The sequence below is a fragment of the Acomys russatus genome, chromosome 1 (genome assembly GCF_903995435.1).
Source record: "Acomys russatus chromosome 1, mAcoRus1.1, whole genome shotgun sequence".
Lineage (NCBI taxonomy): Eukaryota > Metazoa > Chordata > Mammalia > Rodentia > Muridae > Acomys > Acomys russatus.
Window position 1 is genome coordinate 45,392,650 of NC_067137.1, and position 27,708 is coordinate 45,420,357.

Here is a 27,708-nt window from a genome sequence, read left to right on the forward strand (position 1 = left end):
GAGCCAGAAGTCACCACCTCCTGTAGCTACATGGGACTTCCAATGGAGGGAGGAGAACACCAACCCCCCCATAAAACCTTTGACCCAAAATTTGTCCTGCCTACAATAAGTGTAGGAATAAAGATGGAGCAGAGATTGAGGGAATGGAAAACCAGTGTCTGGTCCAACTTGAGACCCACCCCACGGGAGAGAGCCAATCCCTGTCACTATTATGCTTGCAAACAGGAAACTAGAATTACCATCTTCTGAGAGGCTTCAGCCAGCAGCTGATGGAAACAGAAGCAGAAACTCATAACTAAACAATAGGGTGAGCTTGAGGAGTTCTGTGGAAGAGTGAAAGGGAGGTGGACGGGTCAAACATACCACACAAAACCTACAAAATAAACTAACCTGGGCCCATGGGGGCTTACAGAGATTGAACCACCAACCAAAGAGCATGCATGGGCTGGACTCAGATGTAGCAGGTATGCAGTGTGGTCAACATGTGGGTCCTCTAACAGTGGGAGTAGGAGCTGTCTCTGGGTCCCTTTCCTCTAGCTGGGCTGCCTTGTCTGGCCTCAGTGGGAGAGGATGCACTTAATCCTTCTGTGACTTGAGGTGCCAGGGTGGGTTGGGTATCCCTTTAGGTCCTCCCCTTCTCTGAGAAAAAGGAGAGGCAGTAATGGGAAAAGGGGGCTATGAGGGTGGGACTGGGAGGAGAGAAGGGAGGGGGCTGGGATCAAGATGTAAAGAGATTAAATAAGTAAGTAAGTAAGTAAATAGGAGGAGGAGGAGGAAGAGGAGGAGGAGGAAGAGGAGGAGGAGGAAGAGGAGGAGGAGGAAGAGGAGGAAGAGGCCCTTGATCTTAGAAGACATACACCTAAGTAGTCAGAATTCCTGAAAGGATCAATAAAAAGTAAAAAGGGTAATTGAGTATTATAGTACTAAGGAGCCTGAGAAAGAGAAAAATATGAATTCAAAGCTGGCCTGGGCTCCTTCATCTAAAAAAAAATGTGTACATATGTGTGTGGGTGCATAAAGAAAGGAGGGTGTGCAAATGTGTCAAAATAATGAATTAACAATCAAGGAATCTAGGCAAATGTGCTCATTCAGCTATTCTTTGAAATTTTCTATAAATACAGTATTTTTCTAAATAAAATCTTGTGATTAGAAAACAACAACAACAAAAACAAAACAAACAAAAAAGAGACCTGCCCTCACAAAGCAAGGCCAATTTGTCTCCACTCTGGCTGGATCCCACTCTCCCACTTTAGAAGTAAAACCACACAGAAGATCACTGGTGTCTTTGAAAACCTGTAACGTGAAAACCATAAGAAAAAGATGATCTGATCAAAGACTGCTATCAGCGAGAGGACTCCAAGGCTAACACTTTTTTCTGATGGGCTAAGGCACAATGCAGAGGGTTTTATTGATTTGATTTAAAGCACTATGCAGAAGAGGGTTCAACACTAATATTTTGGAGAGAGTAAACATTCTGTTGGTTTTATTGAAACCACTTATCTCTTAGGACAAACTTGAATATTACTGTTATCCTCCCAATGAGAGAGAGGGGTGGGGCAGAAGAGAGGAGAGGAGAGGAGAAGAAAGAAAACATTTCTTTGTGTTTAAAAATTTTTTATTTATTCACTTTACATTCTGATTGTAGCTGGCCCCCTCTCCTCCCAGTCCCCAATTGCACACCCCTGCCCCCATTCTCCCTTCTCCTCCTCCTCAGAGAAGGGGAAGGTCCCCATGGGTACCAAACTACCCTGGCATGATAAGTTCCTACAGAACTAGGCACGTCTCTCCTGCTGAGGTCAGACAAGGCAGCCCAGTAGGAGAACAGGATCCAAAGAGAGCCATCAGAGTCAGAGAGGGCCTGCTCCACTCCAGTTCTTGGAGGATCCAAGATGCGCATCTGCTACTTATGTGTAGGGGGCCTCAGATCAGTCCCTGCATGTTCAGTCTCTGTGAGCCCCCATGGGCCCAGGTTACTTGACTCTGTAGGTCTTCTTGTGGGGTCCTTGACCCCTCTGGCTCCCTCAATGATCCCCCCAACCGCCATAGGACTCCCCGAGCTCTGTCTAATGTTTGGCTGTGGGCCTCTGCTTCTGTTTCCATAGCTGCTGGGTGAAGTCTCTCATAGGAGTTATTCTAGGCTCCTGTATCTAATGGAGTGTTTACTAGGGGGCTGGAGAGATGGTTCAGCAGTTAGGAGCACTGAATGCTCTTCCAGAGGACCTGGGTTCAATTCCCACCACCCACATGGCAGCTCACAACTGTCTGTAACTTCAAGATCTGACACCTTCACACAGACACACATGCAGGCAAAACACCAATGCACATTTTTTTTAAAAAGTGTTTAGTAAGACAAAAAGAAAAAAATACTAAAAGCAGGCTTCTTCTTTTAATAACAGGGCTATAAGGTGCTGTTTGAAAATGGTTCAAAGAGGCACTGCCAGGAAGACAGCAGAGGTGTATGTAGCTGTATTTCAGAAGACATCTGACAACGACCTTCACGTTTGTAGAACTCACCCAACTGACAACACATGGCTGGGCTCTGTGCTTCTAACAGTGTCCTCACTTAACCCCATTAGTCAAACTGTCACAGCCTTCATCCTGCCTTAAGGAGTAAACTGGATTCTGAAAACTAAGGACTTAAAACCATAGGAACTCTGGCAATACTGACTAAAACTGGCCCCCTTACTTATAGAACCAATAACTGACATGTGTCTGAGGTCAAATACTAAAAATACATGAAAATGACATGACATGAGAATTTATCAGAAACTTGAGCTACTAAAAATGCAAAACCAGGGGCTGGAGGGACGTCTCAGCAGATAAGAGCGCACCCACTTGGGGGCTCACAACCTTCTTTAACTATAGTTCCAAGACTCTGAAGCCCACTGAGGACACCTTACCATGGCATACATTTGATCCCCACACACATGCATCAATATAAATAAAAGTGAGCATAAAAAAAATGACCCTGAGCCTAAACAACGCGCCTGCTGAGCATCTTATCACGAGCATACCTCACATCCTCATGAAACACAGCAACGAAGTCTAAAAGGAGGAATGCTTTACTTAAGTTATTCAGATCTGAAAGCTATTTTTAATAAATATAATATAAAAACTAAAAGCTCCAAACTCAAAGATTTAAGGAATGTAGACTATGAAAAACATTATATCTTGCCATTTTCATTTAGCTAGCAGCGATGAAGTACCCAGTGCCACATGTGTAGTAAAACAGTGTTTCTATCCTATTCTCCAACTAACACGATGTTTCTTTTTGAACTATCATTTTAAGAGAAATGAACTCAAAGCCTTCTGCATGATTTTATCTGATTTTCTTCCCTACAGATTCTACTTCTTAAAGTTTTACAGTTTAATGCTAAAAGGAAAATATTACTGAAATTAAACTCCACCAAAAAAGACTCCTTAAGCAAGTTCAGTAATTACACACAATTTTCTATATTTTTAACAGGCAATCTATTTTTTTATTTTCAAGAAATGTTATTTTATGGGGAGGTGGAGGACAGCTCCTCCACTAAACTGCCATTAAACTAACAGCTGTAGAAGAGCCCTCCCAGAGTATCTCAGACTGCCCCTGCCAAGAACCAAGTGACAAACTTTCTTAAGAATTACAAGAAAGTAAATAAAGACAGACATGTAGATGATTAAATATATCCTTATTCACCCATATAACATTTCCCCTAAGATATGTAAATTCTCTTGACCAATTAAAATTGTATAGCCAACGCCCAGTAACAGACTGACCAGGGTGCTCTGTAAAATATCTCTTGTACTTGCAACCAACAGTAAGAGTCATTCTCATAATGGTCTTCAGCATACAGTATGACAATTTTACCCCTTTGAGGCTTATTATTATTTTATACGGACTTTTTCCTATTGACTTCACTGGCATTTCCAAGTGTCTATCATACTGGAAATGAAAACGTTTTAACTGTATCTCTTTGCTAGCGTCCCATCAGCTCTACATTTCCAGCCAGGTCATAATGAGATACCGTCAGCACACATTTAGGGGAGGAGAGGTAAAATAATGGTGTCTGAAAACTAATCTATATACCGAGCTGAGCAATCAATTATTGAAGGATACCTCTCACAACAAAACTAATGGAGCTTACTCATAAATAAATGTCTCACTTCGTAAAGCCCAGGGCAGAAGGGAGAGGGTTCCTAGACTCAGAGCTGTTTCTACGGATGAACGTCACGCCATCCAGGCAAGGCACACAGTGCTGATCCCAACTGCCTCCTCCTGCTAGCTACCATTTCTGAAAGCCAGGCTTCAAGTCAAGCTCCGCTCTGGATAAGGTTCAGCACCCTGCAGACATAACACAACCCTATTCCACAGAGGGCATGAGAACTTGCATTTTGCTTTCACTGTTTAAAATAGGTATGCTGAGAACGGCAGCCCCCATCCCAACGCAGCACAGCTCCCTGGCATCTGCACCATGTACGAGAGTAAATTAGTCCACTAACTGACGGCAAATTAAAAATAAAAATCAGGCTTAAAGCTTTTTGAGTATTACAACACAGTTGAAATTAGGCAATTTTATGGAATAAAGAACTAATACCTGACTGCAAAGATCTTCACCAGTGAAATATTTACCTTCTAGTTTTTAAGTAAAATAGTTCTACTTATACATAAGAGGAAAAGCAATCTCTCAAAGCAAATGTGGTACACTTCATGAATCTTCCCTTCAGAGAAGATATTCCATGGGGTGAACGTTCCAGAAAATCACTGACCCATTTCCACACCCCAATTCCCTTTACTGAAACTAGTGTGGATAGAAACACCTTTAAGTGTAACCCCTTCTTCCCCACAGGTGGTCATGGGGCCCATACTGAACCTCACTTAAGCACCTGGTAGGTACATGGTTCTCCCCTGGCCATGCATTAGGGTGCCAGAGAATATTTTAAACAGTAATTGAAAGTGTCAAATGGCTTGTTCCCACTCTAAAGTGCTCCTATATAGTAGTTAAAAGTGCACCCTCCTCAGTGTTTCTAGGTCTCTTTTGCCCATCGGTTAAATCACTGCTTCTAAACTGTCGATGGTAAATGAGAAAGTCATCCAAGTAGCCTTTTTGTCAAGAGTGAGAAGAAATGTACAGACTGAGATGAAGTCTACATCAGCCTTGGTCACAGTGGGGCTTACACTTAGCCACTCATGGCTTAATTTTCAGTTAATTCCTAATATATGATTATATCATATTTGGGTTCTTATTAGAAAAAGATGAACAAATAAGTTATTACTCCCTATTAATTACTCTTTGTACATTTCTGTCCAATAAAACCATCAAATTTAAAATGTCACCATTAATAAGTGAAATCCATATGATGGTCGGACTTACCTGAGGCACGCCTTGTGAACCTGTTTATAACTGGAGCTAAAAGAAAAAAAACAGAATAACATGATTAGATTTTTAAATCTTATTTTCCCCAAACCAAAGATGACTCAAGTCAGTTAAGCAATTCCATACTTTCAATATAAATTGGAATGTATAAAGAATACAAGAAGAAACATAAACTACGTATAAGTAAATGCTCAGGAATAAAGCTTTAATACCAATAAAGGAAATAAAAATCCCTAAAGAAATGTAACATAAAATCAATGTTTCACCTGTCGAATTAATTTCCCCTAAAGACTTTAAATAAAAACCTTTCAGGCTGGAGAGATGGCTCAGAGGTTAAGAGCACCACCTGCTCTTTCAGAGGTCTTGAGTTCAATTCCCAGCAACCACATGGTGGCTCACGACCATCTATAAGGTGATCTAATGCCCTCTTCTGTCATGCAGGCAGAGCACTGTATACATAACAAATAAATAAATGAAAAAAAAAAAAAAAACCTTTCGTTAAAGTATGTGGATTCTGCCTAACTGGAACAGAGTAAGTCTATAAATGCTCCCAGAAAACAATGCAGCGACGACACCAAGTGCTGGCAAGTTCTGTGCTTTCAGCATCTACTTTTGGGCTAAGTCCTGAAGAAGTGCAACTAGAAAAGCGAAAGGCATCATCATCCGATAGATCTTTTAAGCAGCAGCCGTTTCTACAGGAGACAAACTGAGACTGTCTGTGGACAATAAACTCACTCGTAGGTGCAGGACAGTCCCCTTGCCAGTTCTAGGCTGAACAACACGCAGGATGCCCACCACACACAAGTGTGCACAGGGAAAGCTGCAGCTACAGCAGACAGGTGTGTGCTGAGCTCCTTTGTCTGACCACACCCTCGTCCCACTCAGGTCTGGGTTTGTGTTCTTTTTAAATTTCCTTTTCTTAAGAGAAGTGGGTAAATGAGTGATTCACTTTACGTAAGAAAGGCCAGCATGTATATTCAGAGAATCATGATCTACTATGGTGTCTGTTAACATGTTAAGGCTTTAAAAGCAGCAATTATGAATCATGTTTATGTTGTGGTGACAGAGAAGCCACGTTCTTCTCAGCACTGTGGTTTCAGGAAGAATATGCTGACGCAGGAACAAGCATTAGGGGAAAGGGTTTGTGGGGCAGGTACTCCAGGCTTTAAGCATCACTCACTGTCTTTGTGTTTTTGATAAGGAAATGTTACAGTAAAGTTTTTAAAAAGTGATGAACTTGCAGTAAATCACACGCACAGCCTACAACAAAGTGAACGCAGACCTAAAAACACTGTGCTAGCAAAGAAAGAAAAGGGAAGGGAAGGGAAGGGAAGGAAGTACTGAGTTCTGAAATTGTACAGTAAAAGGTCAATGCTTTTCCCCATACCAACCTTCACTGTCATAAAGTGTTAACTTTGTAAAATAACTCAAAAATCCACCTATAAAACAACATGTAAGCTGGGAGTGGTGATGCATGTCTTTAATCTCAGCACTCAGGAGGCAGAGGCAGGCACATCTCTGAATTCAAAGCCAATCTAGTCTACAAGGGGAGTTTCAGGTCACCCAGGGCTGCATAGCAAGACTTTGTCTCAATCAATCAATCAGTCAGTCACTCAACTAGTATATGGTAGCAAAATTATATCCTCCAAATTGTCCAAGATACACAACTCTTATTTATATTTTATATACCCCAATGATTCAGCAGATACAAATTTCTTACACAAACACTTTACCTAGGTAAATTGTACACACACACACCATGGTTTTTACGCTAACCTTAAGAAGGAAGTTTTAACAGAGCCTCCCTCCAAGGCTTACAAGAACAATGACTTAAAATGGCACGGATGAATGCAACCACAGGAATGCAGAGGAGGGAGCAGGGGCAGGTGAAGGTGAAGAACCTGTCACCTGTCACAGCCTCAGCGCCCCAACCCACCAGCCTCTTCAGAAGACAAAGCCACTGTGGCTTCTGGTGTGGTGGTGTTCTCACAGACCTTATGCTCCCGCTCTGTTCTCTAAGGAGGACTGCTCGCAGTGGTCCTGCCATCCAGAACATCTCTTCCTTCGTGGGGAGGGATCAAAGCCAAGGGTCCTGAACAGGCTGTGCACAGGCCCCACCACACTCCTAAACCCCAGCATCTGCTTTTCGAATCTGCGGGAACTGTCTCAGCTGTCACAATGATTCAGAGCACAACCCCGAAAGTCAACCTCCAGAGCGCTTGTGCACAAGAAGGAAAGGCCTGCATGCCAGAGCTTGTGTTCTATGTGACTTCTAGTATCACTGAGTTCTTCTGTCTCCTTCCCACTTGCACACTGGAGCGCTGAGGTTCCAGACCTGCTCCTACTTAGGTGGTTTTCAGGGATTCAAACTTGGGTCCTCACACTTCCATGGTAAGCTCCCTCACAAATAAACCGTCTTGCTAACCTCTATATGACTTTTAAATAACCTGTTGGACACTCAAGGTTCCAGGAGTCTACTTGTAATTATCTGAGCCTAGATCCTAATAGTGTTTTAGATATACCTATGACTACTTCATACAGTTTTAATATGTGACAACATTTCCCCAGCAGTAGGCTGTCAATATAACTCAGAGGGTAAAGGAACTTGTCACACAGACCTGGAGATCTGAGTTCCATCCCCAGAACCATGTCAAGGTAGGAGAGAGTCAATGTCATAGAGTCATCCTGATTTCCACATGTATACCATGACACCACACACACACACACACACACACACACACACACACACATACACACACTATGCACAATAACAATAAATAGTTTTTTACATTTCCCTGCAGTATAAATCAAAGGATTAAATTTTCTTTCTCTTTCTTTCTTTCTTTCTTTCTTTCTTTCTTTCTCGTGTTTTGTTTTGTTTTGTCTGGAATTTTACACTTACTTGTTTTTTAGGAAACCATCCATTGCCGCCATGCCATTTGTGGTATGTGTGTGACAGAACAATCCATTTGGCCAGACTCCACCCACAGTGTTCATGTTCTTAAGAGTCCCACATGTGTGGAAGAATCTAACCATGTTGTATGTTCTTCCTCACATGCTAATGCACATACCAACTGAAACACAAGTTACGTTCCTTTGTATGCCCTTGACAGTCTTTCCAGCTACTGTGTCTACTTCCAAACTGTGAGCATGTATGCCACACAAGGATGACTCTCGCTGCTCGACATTAAATGGGGCCTAGGAATGGACAGCCAACAAGATGAGCGGTGTACAAGTCGCAGCACATACAGTGTTTAATAATCAGCAAAATTCCAATCGCTCATATCCATATCCTCCCCACAGCCTCTCTAAGAGACAAAAAGAAACACAAATACTTCCCATATATATGTGTAGCAAGTTAAGACATCAACTTTTTCTAGAGCTTTCCTCTAGCCAGTGACATGGGGAAGAAGCCTGGAAGTAAACATGCATCTAGCGGAGCAAGGACCTACGCATTCTGTCTCAGGAGCCACGTCAGAAGGAGCAGGCAGAGAGCAAGAGTGGCAGCACACACACCACTGCAGCGAGGGGTGGGAAAGCCCACAGAAAAGGAGCCTCTGGCCCTACTGCTGCCCACTGAGCCCCTTCCATGAAGCCTGATGAAACATTTAACTTTGACTTACAAACCCTGAGTAGGAAATACTGCTCTTCTTTCAGGAGATTTTATGTAATAAAGATCACATCTTTTTTATTAATTTATTCATATTACATCTCAATTGTTATCTCATCCCTTGTATCCTCCCATTCCTCCCTCCCTCCCATTTACCCTTACTCCCTTCCCCTATGACTGTGACTGAGGGCGCAAAAACAAGTTCACACAGTACCTATCCACATCTTTTGAAAGTGCTTGTGAACTATAAGCTCTCATCAACAGCAAGAGGCTACTACAGGTCGTGAACTAATACCATCATTTTTAAAGTATACATAGTCTCAAAAGAAAATAAACCTAGGGCTAAGGAGATGCCTCAACGTGTAAGAACACCTGCTGCAGCACAAGCTTGAGGACCTTGGTTCAAATTCCCAACACAGCACTTCAGGGACCAGAGACAAGAAGTTTACTGGGGCTTGCCATCCACAAGCCTAGCTCTGGGCTCAGTAAAGACCCTACCTCAAGAGAACATGGCAGAGAGAACTGGAGGACACCCATTCTCTGGGCTCAGTATACGTATACACACACACACACACACACATACACACACGCGTGCACACACACACACACACACACACACACACACACCATATACAAAATTAACAAATGATGTCTAAAATGTAACAAATTGAGTTTTCTCAGTCTTGGTTTCCATTTTTAGATTTTTCTTGTTCAATGAATATTCTGTGAATGCATTTATATGTGTGTCTCACACATACACACTGTCATAGAACACAGAGAGGAAGGGGGAGAGAAAGGAGATAAACAACTCAGACATCAGAAAATACCGAAAGAAAAACAGGAAGCACACTGTATGCCTATGAAGCAAGTATGATTTAAAAATATATGAAACTCCTTACATTTGGGAAGGATATGACCTAAGTCCTCAGGGAGTCCCCAAGGAAAACATAAAACTATCTGTACATGTGCTTTCTCCCAAATGCCAACCCACAGGAGCGCTGAGAGCTCTGTGTGCCACTGCGGGCATCCGCCATGCCATGCTTGCATAACTTTAGTTCTTGTGCCCCCAGGAGACCAGAAGCATAACTGACTAAGGTCCTCTTCCACCCTGGAGTATCCTTAGGAGAAAAAGCCCCACAGCTGAGGCAAACCAAACATGTGTCTCCATTCCCAACAGGGAGAACAGTCTGCTACAGCTGCCTACGCTCCTCCTCTGTCCACAGAAAGTGCTGTTTTACTCTTTGTACCCGAGGCTACCCTGGCTGAGTGAACACCCGCAGGATGGATCAAGAAGCTGACAAGCACAGAGAGCAAGCCTCTCTGCTTCTGCCTAACTCTGGGCCACACGGTGGACACAGGTACTGGAGCTCTAACAGTCTCTGCTGAACAGTACCTACTCACATTTCCACATACGATTGCTTTCAGGACTTACCAAACTTAGGAGAAAAATAAGTGAGAGAATAATTCTGGGAAGGCTGAAAAGCAAGACGGCTCACAGAATAAAAGCAACCAGTTAAAAGCAGGAAGCAATGAGCGCTATCTTCAAAACGCATGGACATTGTTTTCACTTCTGAGCATGTTGCTGCAAGAGACATTCCAAGATAAACAAATACGATCTGCAGTGATCTGTGGCCACACACATACATGCCTGTGAGTTCACAAGTGCATACACACACACACACACACACACACACACACACACACACTCGAGCATAGACGCACGCATGCAAGCAAGCAAACAAAAAGCCACTGCATCTGCACTAGAGTCACATTAGATAATTGGGTCTTTTGCAACAAAGTGTTCAAATGTCCTGAAGTAAAATATATCCAACCCTTTTAGATTCCACAAAATAATCAGCATCTCTGTCCTCATATTAGTTGCTTTTTTTTATAGAAATGAACACTTTTTATATGTTAGCTGCCTAAGTAAGACTGGGGAAATTGTAGAAGGAAAGCATAAGCTAATTATTTTTGACAGAATAAATACTCAGTTCATAATAAACTAATTTAATCTATGCCTATGTCTCAAAAATTAAATAAAATAAGGTTCACCCTTGAACAAAGAAAGAATTGAATTTTTAAAAGTTCAACAGCAACCAAGTAAATGACAACAGAATGGAAATATTTCACCAATTAGCACACAACACATATATACTATGTATGCGTTCAATTCTTGGTCCTGAAAATAGCATTTATTGTTTATGATTCTATGGAAAGTCTGTGGGGCTCTATCAATTCCTTCAAATACTTGAAGATACTCACTACAGTCGCACAAGCCTTTTCCCTGTGCTTCAGAAACACCAGGCACTGGCTTCTAAAGGGGAACACTAGGGCAGACTCAGAACTGGAGTGTCTTCAAACCCTAAGTGCTTGTCCTAACAGACATGGCTATAACCCACACAGCTCAAAGTACCTTAGCCCAGGTGGGCTGCATGAGAGGTGGGCATTTGAGGGCCAGTGGGTTTTGTTTGTTTTGTTTTGTGTTGTGCTGGAACAGCAGGAAGGATACAGAGCAGGTGTCCATCCAACCTACTCACATAGACAGGGCTGAAAGTAGGACAGGGCGAAATGAGATATGGGTGCTTCAGCTGTTAGCGTGGTGGCACACGCCTTTGATCCCAGCACAGGGAGGCAGAGGCAGGCGGATCACTGTGAGTTCGAGGCCAGCCTGGTCTACAAAGCGAGTTCAGGACAGCCAAGGCTACACAGAGAAACCCTGTCTTGGAAACAACAACAGCAACAAAAGTTCCAACTTGAATATCACTAAAAAGACATACAATTTTGTTCTATTTATTAAGCCAAATGCCTCCAAATATAACTGATACCTAAAACTATACTACAGAAAGCAACAAACTAACTAGAAAGCACATTTTTCCTTATGAGTGAACGTGATTCTTCTTTGGTAATTCATGAGGACACTGCCAACAGTGCTGTCTTACCCAGGGAAAGGGAAACACAGTTTAGGCTAGGGGAGTCCCAACATGACTAACCTTATAAAACCACACAGAGACAAAGCAGGAACAAAGGCCAAGTAAGAAGCTTTCTAAACTCTCTCCAGATTTCGAATACCCCTTACTTGGGAAAGGGACACTGTCCAAACTACAAAAATCCAACCTCTGCTTCTCCACGCATTAAGTCCTCTTACAAAGCTTGGATGCAGCAGGTATGGCAAGGTGGGGATAACAGCCAAGGGCAGGTGTAGAAACCCATTCCATCAGGCAGGGCGAATAATCCAGACCAAACTAGCAATTCCAGAGGTTTAGCGTTCAAAGTGTCACCTAGACATAAGGTCACCACAAAGGCCACTTTGAAAAACATAAAAAGCTTTGAAACAAACAACTGCACAAGGGTCGTGACAATGGCCTCCTGTTAATAAGCTCGCCTAGAACATACCCACAGTTGAGTTCCTGGGTCTTTAAAGAATGCAGATGTTCCTGCCACTCCAGCTTGAACCCTGGGAAGCCTTTCTGGAACATGTACGGCGGCTCCTTTCATTGCTCCACCATACTATACCATCTCACGTCCTCCAGAGCACACAGCTGTCTAAAGATCTCTGGTATTTGGCATTGGCCACTTCTTCACACACTGGCTGCACAGGGCCGGGGTCTTCCCTGTCTGCTTGGTTTCTTATCCCCAGCACTTATACGCACACACACAAGAAACAACAAGCCTAAGTGAACTATGCTGATGAAAAGTTGACAGGAGGTTCTCCTGACTCCTTAAGATTATTCAGACAAATGAAGGCAGTAATTACAAAGTGTTAAGTTGGTGAAACTCCCACATTACCGTTCTGGTTGGAAACATTCAGTAGACTTAAAAGTAGCAAAAGCTCACAAGCCTCTGGCTTTGTTTCCCTCAAATAACAAAAAGCATTCTCATTTATCCCCCACTACTATGAGAATGGAACCTGGGTTTTGGTCTACAAGCCAAAAGAAAGAAAGATTTCACCAAAGAACCATCACAGTAATGGCACTTCTCAATTAAAGACCAGAAAACAGGATTCCAACACCATGCATGTTTCTGTTTTCCTTTAGTTGAGGCAAAATTAACATTCGATGGCATGTCCCATTCAATGAGCGTTGACAAACATCCTGAGCCATGTACACAACACCTCAGTGCAGATTTAACTCTTCATCACTGGACAGTTCCTACGCCTGTCAGTCCGCAGCATCCCATGGGAACCTCTATTATAATTTTTTGCACAACCGTCTCATTTTACCTGTCTGGGAAGTTCACATAAATGGGTTTGTTCTGGCTGCTGGCAGCATCCACAGCTCATGTTTTTCCTATTGCTTAGTAGCATCTCTCTGGATGAGGGCATCGTCATTTATTTCTTCTCTATTTTCACGTTCATAGACATTGAATTGTTTCCAGTTCAAACACAGCTTCAGTAAATACTCTCACAGAAATATTTATAAACCTATACTTTTGTACCTCTTGAAGAAATGTCTATGCTAGGGGCTGTTGGGTCGCCACAGGTGACATAATGAGCAAGCAGTTCTCCTGTCTACTTTGTTATGCTCTTACAGCATACACAGACAGGTTCGAGTTGCCCCACATCACAGCCAGCAGAGGGAGCTGTCTTATTTACCCCCTTCTGGTATGTAAGTAATGCACATTACATGTAAGTAATGTAAGCTATGCTACAACTCCAATTTTCACTTCCCTAATAACTGAAAACACTAAGCTCTATTCCACATGCTGGTCAGCCACTCTTAGGACTTCTTTGTGAATATGCTCCAAGTTTCTATATTTGATTAGAATATGTAATAGAAAACAACAACATGGGATGTGTAATATAAAAAGATTTCAGATGTTATAACAAAAGTGACAAGAGATTTAAGAATAGAACTAATAAAAGCTAGAAAACACCTTTATGAAAAAGGTGGCAAAAAAAAAAATTGAAGAATCTGAAAGAATGACAGAATAAAAGGAGAGATACTATGCTCATGGGTAGATGATTCCACATAATTAAATTTATAATCCAATGCAAGTCCAATACAACACTCACTAAAGATTTCTACAACATGGGAGTTTGTTCTAAAATTCCTATAAAATAAAAACCGTTAACTAATTAAGCGATTTTGAAAGACAAAAGATGGGAGTTGCCATATCATACAAGACCATTATAAAGTCCTATTAATTATGAAAGACAGGTATTGATGAAAAGAGAGCTAAGTCAATAAAATGGAATAGAGACTTTAGCTGTCATTATGCATTCATGGAAACTTAAATACAATCACTAGTGGGAAAGCACAGTGATGCTGCACGCACACCTGTAGTCTTATCTATTTTGAAAGCTGAGGCAGGAGGATGGCTTAAGCCTGGAAGTTCAAAACTAGCTTAGACAACATAGGGAGTCCTTGTCTCAAAACAAAAGCAATAAAAATACTGGTGAAAATGAACCCAAAATTATGCATGTTAAAAATTATATTCTTAAGCTGGCAAGATGGTTCAGTGTGTCCGAGCACCTGCTACCAAGTCTGGCGACTTGGTTGGATCCCTGGAACTCCAGTGGTGGAAGGAGAGAAGGTATCCCCACGTGTTGAGCACTGGCCTCGGCACGTGAGCCTCCACACACGCATACGTGTGTACACACTCACAAAGTGTAAAAGAAATATTATCTATTTCAAATGATAGGCAAAATCATTGATGGACTGACTGAAGCTTTAAGTACAAAAAAAAAAGTTTAAATAAAGTTACAAAAAAAAGACACCATCTTTTTTTTTATTATATGGAGAAATTTATTAAATGGGCATGGGGAGAAAAGGAAGAGGGAGAGGGGAACCCCAGAGAGAGAGAGAGAGACAGAGGAAGAGAAACGAGAGAAAGAGAGAGGGGGGGGGGAGAGAGAGAGAGAGAGAGAGAGAGAGAGAGAGAGAGAGAGAGAGAGAGAGAGAGGAAGAGAAACAAGAGGGGGGGTAAGAGATAAGAAGAGAGAAGAGAGGGGTGAGAGAAGTGAGAGGGAGGGGGGAGAGGTGAAAGCCTGTCTTTTTAATATAGGTGAAAATAGGTTCCTCTAAAAAGGCACATAAATATTAAGTAAAATATGAAGCATCCATGTTAAGTATGTTAAGATTTTAAAAATATAGTTCATCCCATAATACCACAAATACAAAAACAATAAAACTTAAGAGAAAAGTTATGATGAAAAGCTGAAAAGGCAAGCCCAAGGCTAAGAGAAGGTTTTTCAAACACATATCACCAATGGAATCATTGAGCAAACAGGAACACAGGCAAGAGGAACAAAAGCTTTTTCAGAGAAGACCAACTACAGAGTCAATCAACATAAAAACATACTCAACATTATTTGTGACAAGGCAAAGCACCATTTCCCTCCCACAGAAGATCCGGGCAACAGTTTGTTAAAACCTGACACCATAGAAGATCCAGACAACAGTTTGTTAAAACCTGACACTACCTAACACCAGCTTGGATGTAAAGAAGCAGGAATGCACACAGTGGCTGAACACAACCCACGTGATGTGCAGCAGATGAACACACCCAGCGCGTGCTTCTGCAGAGCCGTCACAGCCATGAGGTGTGCGGTCAACGCTGGGCCTCACACCCACCTTCTCACCCTCAGGCTGAGACCCCGGGGCAACAGTCCTCAAAACATCTTCAGCTTCTCTTAGACTCAAAGCTTCTTTAGACTCTTGAAATTCTGCTTATAGGGATTATATCCATCAATACTTATTGTACTGGAGGTTTAAACTGATAAATGTTTTATATATGAAAGCTAGTGATAAAAAAGTTATAAATAACATACTTTAATTTAAAATTTGCATTCTCCCAAAGAAGGAAATGTTAAATGTATTTTGTGAGCCTCGTCTTGAGTGCCTGAGCTACCTCTCCACCCAGAAGCAAATTTTAGTAAACATTAGAATGATTTTACGTTACGTTTCCAAAATTGGTGTGAGAGGATAGATTCCATATTTAATCTACTGCAATATCGAGACATTACATGTCCTGTATTTTAAGAGTGTAAAAGAGAAAAGAAAAAACTCTTATTTTTATTATGATAATTGTATGCTATCATTCTCTGAAAGGGAAAAGAGTCTAGAGGGGTCTCCTGATCACACTGGAAACCACCTGTAAAAGCTGCCACATTCGCCTAATAAGCATGTACACGTGTGCGCGCACACACACACACACACACACAGAGTCATGTGTGCATACGCATGCACACACAGACACACACACACACCAAGAAATTGATTGACTACATTTACCAGAGAACTGCTAAGTGTGTTTGTGCACAACACACTACACAGCAGTTTAAACAGACTACAGCTACATGAATTAATGTAACCTCTCAAATACTGTTCTAAAAACATGCTGAAGCGAGATAATTTATGTAAAGAAACTTTGCTAAGTGCACAATTCGTATAAACTTGGGATGTTTTACAATAGCACTCTGTCTAACTAAGACATATACCTACATGACTAAGAGAGTGCAAACAGTGCACAGGAGACACTGAATGCTCTGCACGTGGTATTCCCTTAAAACAGCAAAAAGCCTAAAGGTACCAAAATGATAAGAATTGCGCCAATGATAAATGATAAGAGCATGGTGATAAAGTTTGTGAATGCTATTTAATATTTTAACTTCCTTTAGTGCATTTAATTTAAAAAGAAGAGAAAAGTAAAACTTAATTTTCTGTTCTACTTCTTTCTTGCAAGTAAAAATCTCTCACTGTGTTCTGGCCTAAGAACCAACAGGTCAGCCCGTATTGTCTCTTCATAAAATACTCTTTTTACAAATGAGTTTTTGCTAAAGTTCTATAAAGCAACTACTGTAAAATTAGTAAGAACTGAAAAATCCTAACATTTCCTAGTGTAACCTGTTGTTAACTAGAAAGATGGGTCAAACCATTAAAGGCTAGGCCCACGGCCAAAAATCTAAAAATCAAACACCTGTATACAACTAGGTCTGTAAGCTAAGACCCAGAAGGACCCTCCACCTCCTTTTAAGCCATATTAAGATATTAGTGAATTATAGTTGACTAAGTATAGAATTATGAATTCTAGTAATAAACCACCTTGTAATGTTGACCTGCAGAGGTATAAACCTATCCCTCAAGGAGCTTACTTTTATAAATACCACAATAGAAAGAAAGGGCAGCAAGACGTCAATGTGGCACAAAGACTTGCCCAATTAATGTCTATTTATATTAATTTATATTTATAATTTATATGCACTCCTGTCTTTACAATGAGCACCTGTCACGTTTAAATAAAGACACATTTTAACTCTTCCTATCCACTCTATCCTGCATTGTTCTGAAATGACTTGTTAAAGCTTCTGTTAAAACATAAGCTTGGGATTTATAAACACAAACTTGTTCTAATAATTTAGCCTGTTTCTCAAAGAAGAGGGTAGTATAAAAAATGATGCTTTAAATAGTGCTATTCTTACTGTTCTTTTGTTTGAGGGGTTAAGATGGGAACAAAACGCTACCTCAATTGTCACCCTGAATGTGAAATCTTTACAGACAAGACATGACAGGCGCCTGTGCTCTCTGCATTTTGCAGAGAAATCAAGGGTCAGGTTCAAAGTTAAAACAGCCTTGTTTTTAATATAATGAAATCTAAATCTATGAGACTGAACTGAAGACAGACTAAGGATTTTATATTTCAGGAAATGATTTCAAACCGCTCTGATGTAAGTATTCACAGACTATCCTTAGATATTATTTACATGTGTCAGAGCGTTTCTCCCCCTTTCTATTTACATATATTTCTCCTATTAAGTATTTAATATTCAGCTGACTTTTAATTGAAAAATAATTTGACCACCTACAACTAGCAAAGTGCAATACACAAAGGAAAAAAACTGTTTCCCTGCCCCTCCTGCTGTTGGCAAAGCTCCCTGTGATTAAGGACAGGTGACACTATCAGCATCAACAATAAAACAGGAAGTGACATCTGATTTTGCTCAAAGACATGGAAAGGGAAGCAGACTCAGGATGTGGAGAAGGAAACAGGCTCAGGGTATGAAGAGAGAAACAGGCTCAAACACATGGAGAGAGAAGCAGGCTCAAGATATGGAGAGAGAAACAGGATCAAAGACATGGAGAAAGAAGCAGGCTGAAACACATGAGGAGGGAAAGAGGCTCAGGACATAGAGAGGGAAGCAGACTCAGGACGGCATTATTTCTGAGATCTTCTAAGAAACTGCATGTATTTCAAAGTTTTGTCTTTCTTCCACTATTGACTGGCGTTCTTACAATTTAGTGATCCTTCATTAAACACCTGTAACATGATTCTCTTTTCTTTCCCATGAAGGTAATGTTCTACAAATTAGGTCAAAGTTCAAGGTACACACAGGAATACAGATTTTCAAGAGAGGACTTTTAGGTACAGTGAATTGTGTCTTTAGTATAAGGCAGAACCTTCCTCTATAGTCCACCACACTTCTGTGGTAGTGCACGCACGGCTGGCACCATGGCTCTCTATGGGTCCTTTGTGGTCTGGATGCTTAAACACAGACACCAGAGTGAATCACCACTACCTACCCTGGGCTAACAGAGTCCCCAGCTGTATCCCTTACAGCTGTGGTCCTCACAGTGAAGTTTCCGCACCGTGAAGCAGGACAGAAAGCAGTCGTTGGTGGCACAGGGAGAAGTGAGGGCACATCTGCAAAGGCTTCCTCCTCTCCAGATCACAGACTGTGTCCAAGAAGTTAATATACTGATACACATATAAAAAGTATAAATACATATTGGGACTATACACTAGAACACAGTTGACAGTTTGCTATTTAAGGTAATGTAACAGTGAGTTTTGTGAAATAAACACAGTATTTCTATATATTTCTAAATATCACATTTCCTAAATATTTTACGGGGCTTCTGAAGCACATGAAGGACTAATCTGGGTGGAAGCAGTGAAAAGGGGAGAGGCCAGCGCAGGCCGGGCTGTGTGTTCTCAGGGGCAGGAGCAGGTAGCTCACTTCTTGATACGTTCTCTCAACGCTCCCTCCCCCCTCCCCTTACTTCAGTGAGTTCAGTGAGCGCTTAAAATGGATGACAGGCACCGCCTAACAGGAGCTGGCCTAGCACCTCAGCCTCAGATCCTGACTCCACCACTTTGGGGACGATGAAGCAACTAGTCTCTAAAAGTCCCTGTTTATCAAGTGGATGTAGGGAGCCCCAAGTATGGAGAATAATTAGTAATAAATAAAAAGATACCACTTAACATTAGCCCTCTACAACAGTGGGGGTGATGTGATTGAATCATATTTTAAATTAACTTGATCCTTTGAAAAGATGCTTTCAGGGTCTGCTAGTATTTAACTAAATGAAAGCTTTTCTTTTTTTCCCCCTGAAAGAAAATCCCTCACCATCACTCCCATGAACTACTGCTGTCTTGGAACAGCTGACATAAACTAAACAGTGTCATCCCCAAGCCAAACACACACAGGAATAACTGTACACGGCATAATTCTTGGCTTCACTTTCATGTGGAATGTGTGTTTATATTTTGATCTTTTGTCTTTTTTTTTTTAAATGAAGAAACATTTTTAAACAGCAGCAGCTGGAATGATATTTTATAAAGTTTCCAAACATATTAAGCTACACATGGTAGAACCTACTGCCGGAACATTCATAAATGCTGCCTCACCAACTGTGTTTATAGCTGATATTTAAAAATTGCTTTGCTTTCATTTCAACCTTGACCTGAACTCTTTAGTTTCAGTTATTTTTCCAAATTATATAATGAAACCGTCTAAGTAATTTTTAATTTCTAACACACAAAACTGGCTCTCTCAAAAAAACTTAATGATCACATCACAGTGAGGTTTTCCTGTGGGGTTTTATGATGACAAGCAGACAGTAGAGACTGCAAAAGACTAGAACATGACCAAATGCAGCAACGTCCCTGCACTCTGACTTCCCCTACTGCCTCTGTAGCAGCTTCATTGCAATGAAAAGCAGTCAGGGCAAACAAGCCCTAGAAATCGAAAACAGCATACACTGCTTTTCTTTAGTTCAGGCTTTTAAACTGTTCCTTGCACCCTAAAAGAAGATGAAATGGATTCATAATACAGGAGCTAATACAAGCAGCACACAATCTGACAGTTTTATGAACAAGGCTAAACTTTTTTGGTTTTGCTTTTGTTTTTGTTTTTGTTTTTAGTGCACAGTCCAATTTATTTAAAGCTCAGAGATGAATGAGTTTAATATACATTATTACAAGTCTGCTTAGTGGTCACCCTGAGCAAGGCTAAACTTCAAAGCCTGCATCAACTGTACTGAGGTAGGGACGTCTGCCCCTACCCTGCCTCATCTAACCTAACGAATCACAGGCATGCTGTAAGAATCATCTCTCACAAAGATCCAGGGCAAATGTAGCAGAATTCTCATGGCTCTTTTTAAAAGGAAGAAAGAGACCAAGGAAAGGAAGAAAGGTGAGAAGGAAGAAGAGAGGGAGAGAGGGAAGGAGAGGGAGAGGGAGGGGAGTGTGGGGAAAGGAATTAGTTCTTTGGAAGCCTCTGAGAAGGGAGGGCACATGCTTAGCCCTCTGCTTTCCACATCCACTGTTCCTTCTGCAGCTCTGGACCCTGCAGCCAACTACTTCAATCTCCTGTCCTCAGTGGCTCCCCTCCCCACTGAGAGGCCCCATCAACCCCCAGCCTCCACTGGGGGCCTTCTGTAATGCTACTATTGCTGATAAATGACTTGCTTAAGGGATCATAAATAAACTCCTAATAGACAGATTCAGTGTTCTCCTGATGGTATTTGAAAGGCTGAAAAGGAAGCACACTTTTTTTTTAAACACAGCTATAAACAAAATCTTGACAGCTGGAAATTTACTGGAATCCATGGAGTGAGATTTGTAACAATAAATAACCATTCAACATTTACTCCTCTCTCCAGCACCTGAACATAGCATGTGCAGCCGCAGAGCAAAGCTTGAGCTTAACACACGCAGGTCAGGAAGCGTATCAAGCCTCCACTGTCTGTCAGGTCTCTGCCTCAGTTTCTCACAAGCCCCACTGATTTCTCTTTTCTTATTTTTCTCATTCTCAGCCCCACTAGCTGCTTCCCTCCCGTGACTCCTGTCCGGCGAAGCACAGATGAAGGTGGATAGCAGAAGAAAGCAGACTACGTCAAGGCCACTGATGTCCCAATTCCAAGCCCTAAAAGCAATCCACTTAATACTTGTAACTGAAATGGATCCTGCTTTTCAACCGCTCTACTCTGAACATTGCAAATCTTCTGTAACACTACTACTGGATTACACTCACAGCTAAAACAATGCCTTCAATATTTTAGCCATTGACATGAGTGATGTAATCCGTTTCAGCATTTAAAGCTATCAAGTAAATCTCTAGCAGCTGAAGACCCCACAGTCTCATTAACTACAAAAACTTCTTAGCCACAAATTATAAGCTGAAGGATACAACATTTATGACTGTGCAACAGTAGAGTCACATTAAATCCCAAAGGGAGCTAAGACCCCCAGATGCCCTACCTCAGCCTTCCAGAACATAAGGCCACACTAGCTTCCAAAAAAAAAAAAAAAAAAAAAAAAGATAATGCTACTTTGTGACAGAGGGTTGTAACTCTGCAAGAGTTCCTATCAGCTGAGTCATTTAATGTGTCATCAGCACTTGCTGTATACACTGCCCTAAGAACTTCACAAGTATTAACTCCCTTAGCTTTGCAACAACCTCAGCAAGTCAGGACCTTCAGAGCTTATCAGCATGGACTTCTCCAGAAATGGCCAAATTTAAAGTTTCTACCAAAATATAACCTATATGGGTTCAATCAAACTGATTGAATATATTTGAAAAATTCAAAATATACTAAGAGGCTCTTTTAAGGGGGCTGGAGAGATGGTTCAGTGGTTAAGTGCACTTGCTGCTTTTATAGAAGATCTGGGTTCTGTTCCCAGCCCCCATTTGGTAGCTGGAAACAATCAGTAACTCCAGTTCCAGGAAATCCTATACCTTCTCACCTCTGATGGCACCAGACACATATGTGGCGCACAGACAGGTCGATGTAGGCAAAACATTCATCCACCTAAAATAAAAAATACGTCTAATATAATTTTCAAAGGTTCTAATGTTTGTTTCAGTTGTATACAACAACTGGAAAAGCCAAAAATAAATGTCTTTTGTCACGTGTTGTTGGCAACACATTAGGGGGCAGGAACTGACAACTAGCTGCTTTGTCTCATATGTTCTGATGGTCATATGACGCCCGAGGGTCTTAGGTAGGGCTGTAGGGCAGCTGGCACGGTGTGCCACCCACCGTGCGCATGCCTAGAATCCCAGCACTTGGGAGGCAGAGACAAGCTGAGCTCAAGGCTAGTCTGATCGACACAGGGAGTTCCAGGCCCACAGTCAGCCCACACAGGGATTCCTGAAAGTGACTGTGAGCTCAACAGGTAGGAGGAGCCAGCTGAGAACATTGCTGCAGGCTCTGTGAAGCCAGCACACTACCCTTTTCTGTTTTTCCCACCTGGCTAAGGGAAATCCCATTAACCCTTTCCAGTCAGGCTTCTACTTTAAAACAAGCTACAGTGAAGCCCCTTAGTCCTCACAGGTGTCAGCAGAGCATTCGCTCAAAACAGCATGAGAGGATCTAACTTCCCAATTTCAGGTGATCTTAAAGACATAAAGAGCTCTGCCCCTCACTGCTAAGCTAGATGGTACTGAGAGTCAGAGAGAGGCGGATGTAACTCCTTTCATTTGTGTCCCCTGTGCTGATGTCATCAGGCTCCAATGGGGAGTTCTAACCCAACGCTCCCACAGATGGCTCTGCTTACATGAAATGGGTTATAAAACAAAGCTACAAGCGACAGACATGGTAAAGAGGCTGATACGGGGGATGACAGATATGAAAGGAGGATAAGAGAGGTGTGCAGAGTAATTAGAGTGCATTATACATTCTACCTATGAGATTAATTTTAAAAGATCTAAATGTAGCTTGTGTGTTCTCCATACCCCTTTAAATTGCAAAAACCAAAGTGAGATAAGGTTTTCCAACAAAGACTTCACATATTTAAGAGGATCAAGTCAAATGAACACACAGTACACACACACACACACACAGGAGGGAATGCATACATCTATGATAGCCTTGCTATATAAAGGCTCTGCATTTTTTTTGGTTTGTGAATCTATTTTTAATTTTAGTTCTTTTTCCCCTGCAACATAGATGACTAGCTCTATATGTCACTCAAATTTCATCGCACATCGTCTGCTCTGCAAGTGACCCTTTGTAATTTGTTCTTTACCACTTGTCAGTTATCAGGGTAATTGGAACCATATTTACTTTATTTTTAACCACTTGAGAAATGCTGAGCAACACAAGATCCAACCGTGATGATTATTTAAGTACCACTCATTTTATCCCAAGTTAATAGTGACTCAATGATTCTGCCTACGGTAAACCCATTAGTAAGTTCCAGCTTTAGGGAAAGAACCCTTGCATGGGAGACATCCGTGTCAGCATGAGGCAGGCAATGCGCCACTCCAACTTCTTTCTAGCTTCTGGGAGTTTCCTTAAGAGAGTCACCATAAGCTGCTAGCATTCTATCACCTAAGGTTGCCTAAGAGCCAGGATCAGGTGATACCCATTGCGGGGGGGGGGGGGGGGGGGGTAGTAATCAACAAATGAACAACTCCGTGGGAAAGGCATGTAGGAAGTAAGAGCCACCTTTACCGATCTAGCACCGTCTATGGCCACATCATTAAAACTGTCCATCAGACCACTATTCTCAGAACTGCAGGCATCTATGTGGCTTTCTGATTAAACCACCACATTGTAGGAGGTCAAGGTCATAGGTTTGATCTTGACAAGAATCTAACAAGTACCAGTTTCATAGCCAAAAACTTGTCTTTCAACCTCAAACTGTTATAAAATCATCACTTACACAAAAGTGATTCATAAGACAAGAGCCAACAATACAGACTCATTACCCATTCTGGAAAAAACCTGGGACACCCGACCTGTGAGGCAATCCCGGGAACAAATTTTATTTAGGAACTTCCTGATGACCTAGGTCTCAGAGGTCAGACAGACAGATGTAAACAACCCGGTTCTGCTACTCTGAGTTCTACATATAACCTTGAACAAGTTAAATTTCCAAAACCTTAAAGAAAGGCTTCTTGAGGATCAAGAAGAGTTGACGGAAGGGGGATAGCACAGGTTAAATGGCCAGAGATGACTCTGGAAGACAAGGCTACAGGGATGAAAATTCAGGCCTACCTGTGCCAGCTCTGGCTCTGCAGCACACTGGCCATGACACAGAGTGACTGACAGCCTTGATAGTATAATGGAGCTGGGATGGTGCAGGGTCTAACACCCCACCAATGTCAACAAATGGCAGTCTTTCCTCAAACCATTAATGAGACACATTATGATCATCATGATCCACTGACTAATGTTTCTCAAAGTATGGCCAGAGCACTGTGGGTATCAGAAAAACAGAGGATGTATGTTGACAAAAAAGGAGGAGGAGGAGCAGGAAGAAGAAGAGGAGGAAGAGGAGGAAGAGGAGGAGGAGGGGGAAGAGCAAGAAAAAGAAAGAAAAAAACCTATGACCTACCTGGTCAGCAAAGCGCTCTAAGAAAGGCACTAGATAATCTTATTTTCTGAATCAAACTTCAAGCTGCACGTGAAATGTAATAGTCATCGATCCTGCAACCTTGTGTTGTGCCACAGGGACTGTTGTCATCCAACACTCACTCTTTCTCTACTTTGCCAAGAGAACTCCCCAAGCTCTGCTGGATTTTCTTCACCATTCTCTAAGACACAGAGATAACCTTAATAGGTTTGTGGCATTTTGGTCAATTCCACAAATTTTCCGCAAATGGTTCTATCTTGATGTGTGTGTGTGTGTGTGTGTGTGTGTGTGTATGCGCACGCGCGTGCGCCTGTGTGTATGTATTCCCCTTTTGACTGGTTTAAGTAAATCATGGCCTTGTACAAATTCAAGCTCCAGAGAGTCTACTTGGTTAAAAGGCTGTTTAAAAAAAAAAATGATCCAGATGATAAAATGCCCACACAGTTTGAAAGGGCCATTCACAAAAAAAGAGTCTGTCAAGCATTCTGTAAGCCTATGATTGTTTTTAAAGAGATTTCCAACACAACTTACTTCTAACAGAACGAAAAGTGTTGGGCAGAAAAAAAAAAAAAAAAAAAAAAAACTGCCCCAATAGAGACTGTACTACTGCCAAAGTTTTGGCTATGCACATGGACACAGACATCTGCTGGATAATGATGCTGAGGTAGAGTCAAAAAGTTGCGAAACACCTGGAGAGAGAGGTGGGGAATAGATGGTGCAACGGGCGTGACGGTTTCTCTGCTACTGACCTTGAGTAGCTTGTATAGGAAAGATGATTCGAAGAATACAAAGCTTCATAAAAATACTCCTACTGCTCACAAACCCACTTCTTTGTTCCAATGTGCAGGACACACACTCTTGCAAGGAGAAATTATATCAATGCAAAGTGCTTCAAGAGAATCAGACAAACAGCTAGTAGAATTGGCTCTCTTAGCACCATATTCTAAAGAGCACAGAGGTTCTTCCTCAAGTCCCCCGTCTCCTTGCTGCCTCCCATCTAGGACACTAGCCCCCTTCTCCTTTGTGTACGTCTTGCCTGCATGTGCATCCCCATCATGTCACGGATACATAGTGTGTGCACAAGTGCGTGCACACACAAGTGTTAGATGCCATTGTCCCTTCTATGCTATCTATAGAAAACGTTGTCCAGTTCTCCTTCCAACCAGGACAAGCATTTGATTTGGTATGGGAACGATGAAAACTCTAATTACCCTACCCTCAAAAGCACCCCAATGTCCCAAATTAAAATGTCAAATAGCGATCTTCCCTTTTACATTCAAAAGCACTAATGTCCAGGGCTTCTGTCTCGTCGTAGATAAGCTAAGAATGCATTAATTTTATAACCCATGTAGCGTGTAGTAATTAATTCTACAAAAACAAAATGAAAATCTTCCTAGGAAAGGACACGAGGGGAATGAAATAAACAGCACTTAAGTGTTTTCGTTGTATGAAATGCACTGTGGCCACACAAATCACCAGCAGGATAAGTAAATAAAAGCTGCATGTGTGCTTGCCTTACACCACAAAGGAAAACACTTGTGCATCTACACACCATGGCATTTGAGCTTCATGGGGTTTGGTCACATTGTGCAAATAGAAATGCCTGAGAACTTGCATGAGGATCTGATGTGTTAGGAAGAGGGTGGTAAACCTAAGGGGTGGGACTTGCCAAAAGCAGCTATTTAAGAAAATTCCTTTTCTCTCTCATTCATTCTTTCTAGCTTCCGTGCCTGGCGAGGTCCTTAGTTACTCACTGGCTTTTCATTAAGACAACCGACATGCTCTTAGAACTTCCCATGGTGTTATTTCTATTTTTTCCCACACACTTTTTTAAAAAATCAAAATCATTCAATATATGTTTTGTATATTTTTTAAGGAAAGAAAACCATTGGCCTATTTCCTCATTCCAAAGACCCCCCTAGATATCAGGCTAAATATGATCCTTTGTTATGGGTCCAAAAATATCTCCACCACATGGTTATTGGAAAACTGGAAAATAATAAATTATTCGTATTCCAAGAATGTCACCGCTATTATATCATTAATTTGTTTTACCTCAGCGTGTCCAATTCCACTCTTCTTACTATATGCTTCGCCTTTTCTCCCTAACACTCCATTAATAAATTTAAGGGCTGAAAAGAGGACGCCAAGCGCCCTTCATGCACAATGGTACTCTCCGAGCCTGAGACATCTCCAACCAAGGGAAAGTTAACCTTCCAACAAGATGCCCACCCCAAATCGCCCCGGGGAAGAGAGGTGGCAGAGGGGCTGCAGGAACGCAACCTCTCATTTCTCCACCTCCAGAGAAAGGGAGGGCATGACAAGAAAGCGGAGTAGGAAGGTGGGCGAGTGGGAGCAACCGAAATGGGTGCTGAGGTGGTGGGCGGAATGAGAAGGTGGGGAGCGCGGGGAAGGTGGGGAGCTCAACCCAGGGTTCAAGAGCAAGGCAGGGGTCCGAGAGTAAGGCGGACGCGGAGGCCAGGGCACAGGGCGCGAGGGGGCCGGTCCTCACCGTTGAATGCCCCTGCTTCCGCGGCCTCCTCCTCCTCGCCGTTCTCCGAGTCGGAGCGCATGGGCTCCTCCGCGAAGTTGACACCCTTACTGGGAGTGCCGGCCCCGGCGGCTGCGCCCCCGTCCCCCCAGGTCCTGCCCTCATGGCCGAAGCGCGCGGCGCCCTTGCGCTCGTTCTCCTGCTGCAGCCGCGTGAAGTGCTGCAGCGCGAACTCCAGCAGGTCGGCGGGCTGGTGCCTGAGCACCTCCACCGTGAAGCCTTGCAGCAGCTCCGTGAGCCCCGCCGGGATCTCGATGCTCATGCTGCCTGTGCACGCCGGGGCGCCTGGGCGCCGCCCTCGCCCCTTATCCGCGGTCCGGCCTTGGGCTGCGCGGCCCCCGAGCGAGCGCCCCGGGCGCTACCGGCTGAGAGCGCGGCGCACTGGGCCCCCGGCGCGGCTGCTCCGTGCGGCGGCAGCGGCAGAGCGAGCGCAGCCCGGGGAGGGTTGGCAGCATCTCCTGCTCCTCCCGCTCCTTCTCCCGCCGCCGCTGTACCGCCCCCTGCCCGGCGCCCCGCCTCCGCCCGCGAGCCCACGTGATCCCTGGAAACCATGGCAACCCGGAGGGCGGGTGCTGTGCCGCCTTTCAAGCGGCCTCCCGGTGGAGGCC

The 27,708-nt window shown here is 42.6% G+C and overlaps 1 protein-coding gene across 1 annotated transcript in view; it reads right to left on the reverse strand.

Annotated features, from left to right (window-relative positions):
- Nucleotides 1-27,485, reverse strand: part of Prkar2b (protein kinase cAMP-dependent type II regulatory subunit beta) — a 94,826-nt gene extending 67,341 nt beyond the window's left edge. Inside the window, exons 1-2 of the mRNA XM_051144751.1 lie at nt 27,062-27,485; nt 5,355-5,390 (exon numbers count right to left, since the gene is read on the reverse strand). Of these exons, the coding sequence (XP_051000708.1) occupies nt 5,355-5,390; nt 27,062-27,362 (337 nt within the window). The 5' untranslated portion in view covers nt 27,363-27,485. The remainder of the gene's footprint in view (nt 1-5,354; nt 5,391-27,061) is intronic.
- Between the last annotated feature and the right edge of the window lie 223 nt (nt 27,486-27,708).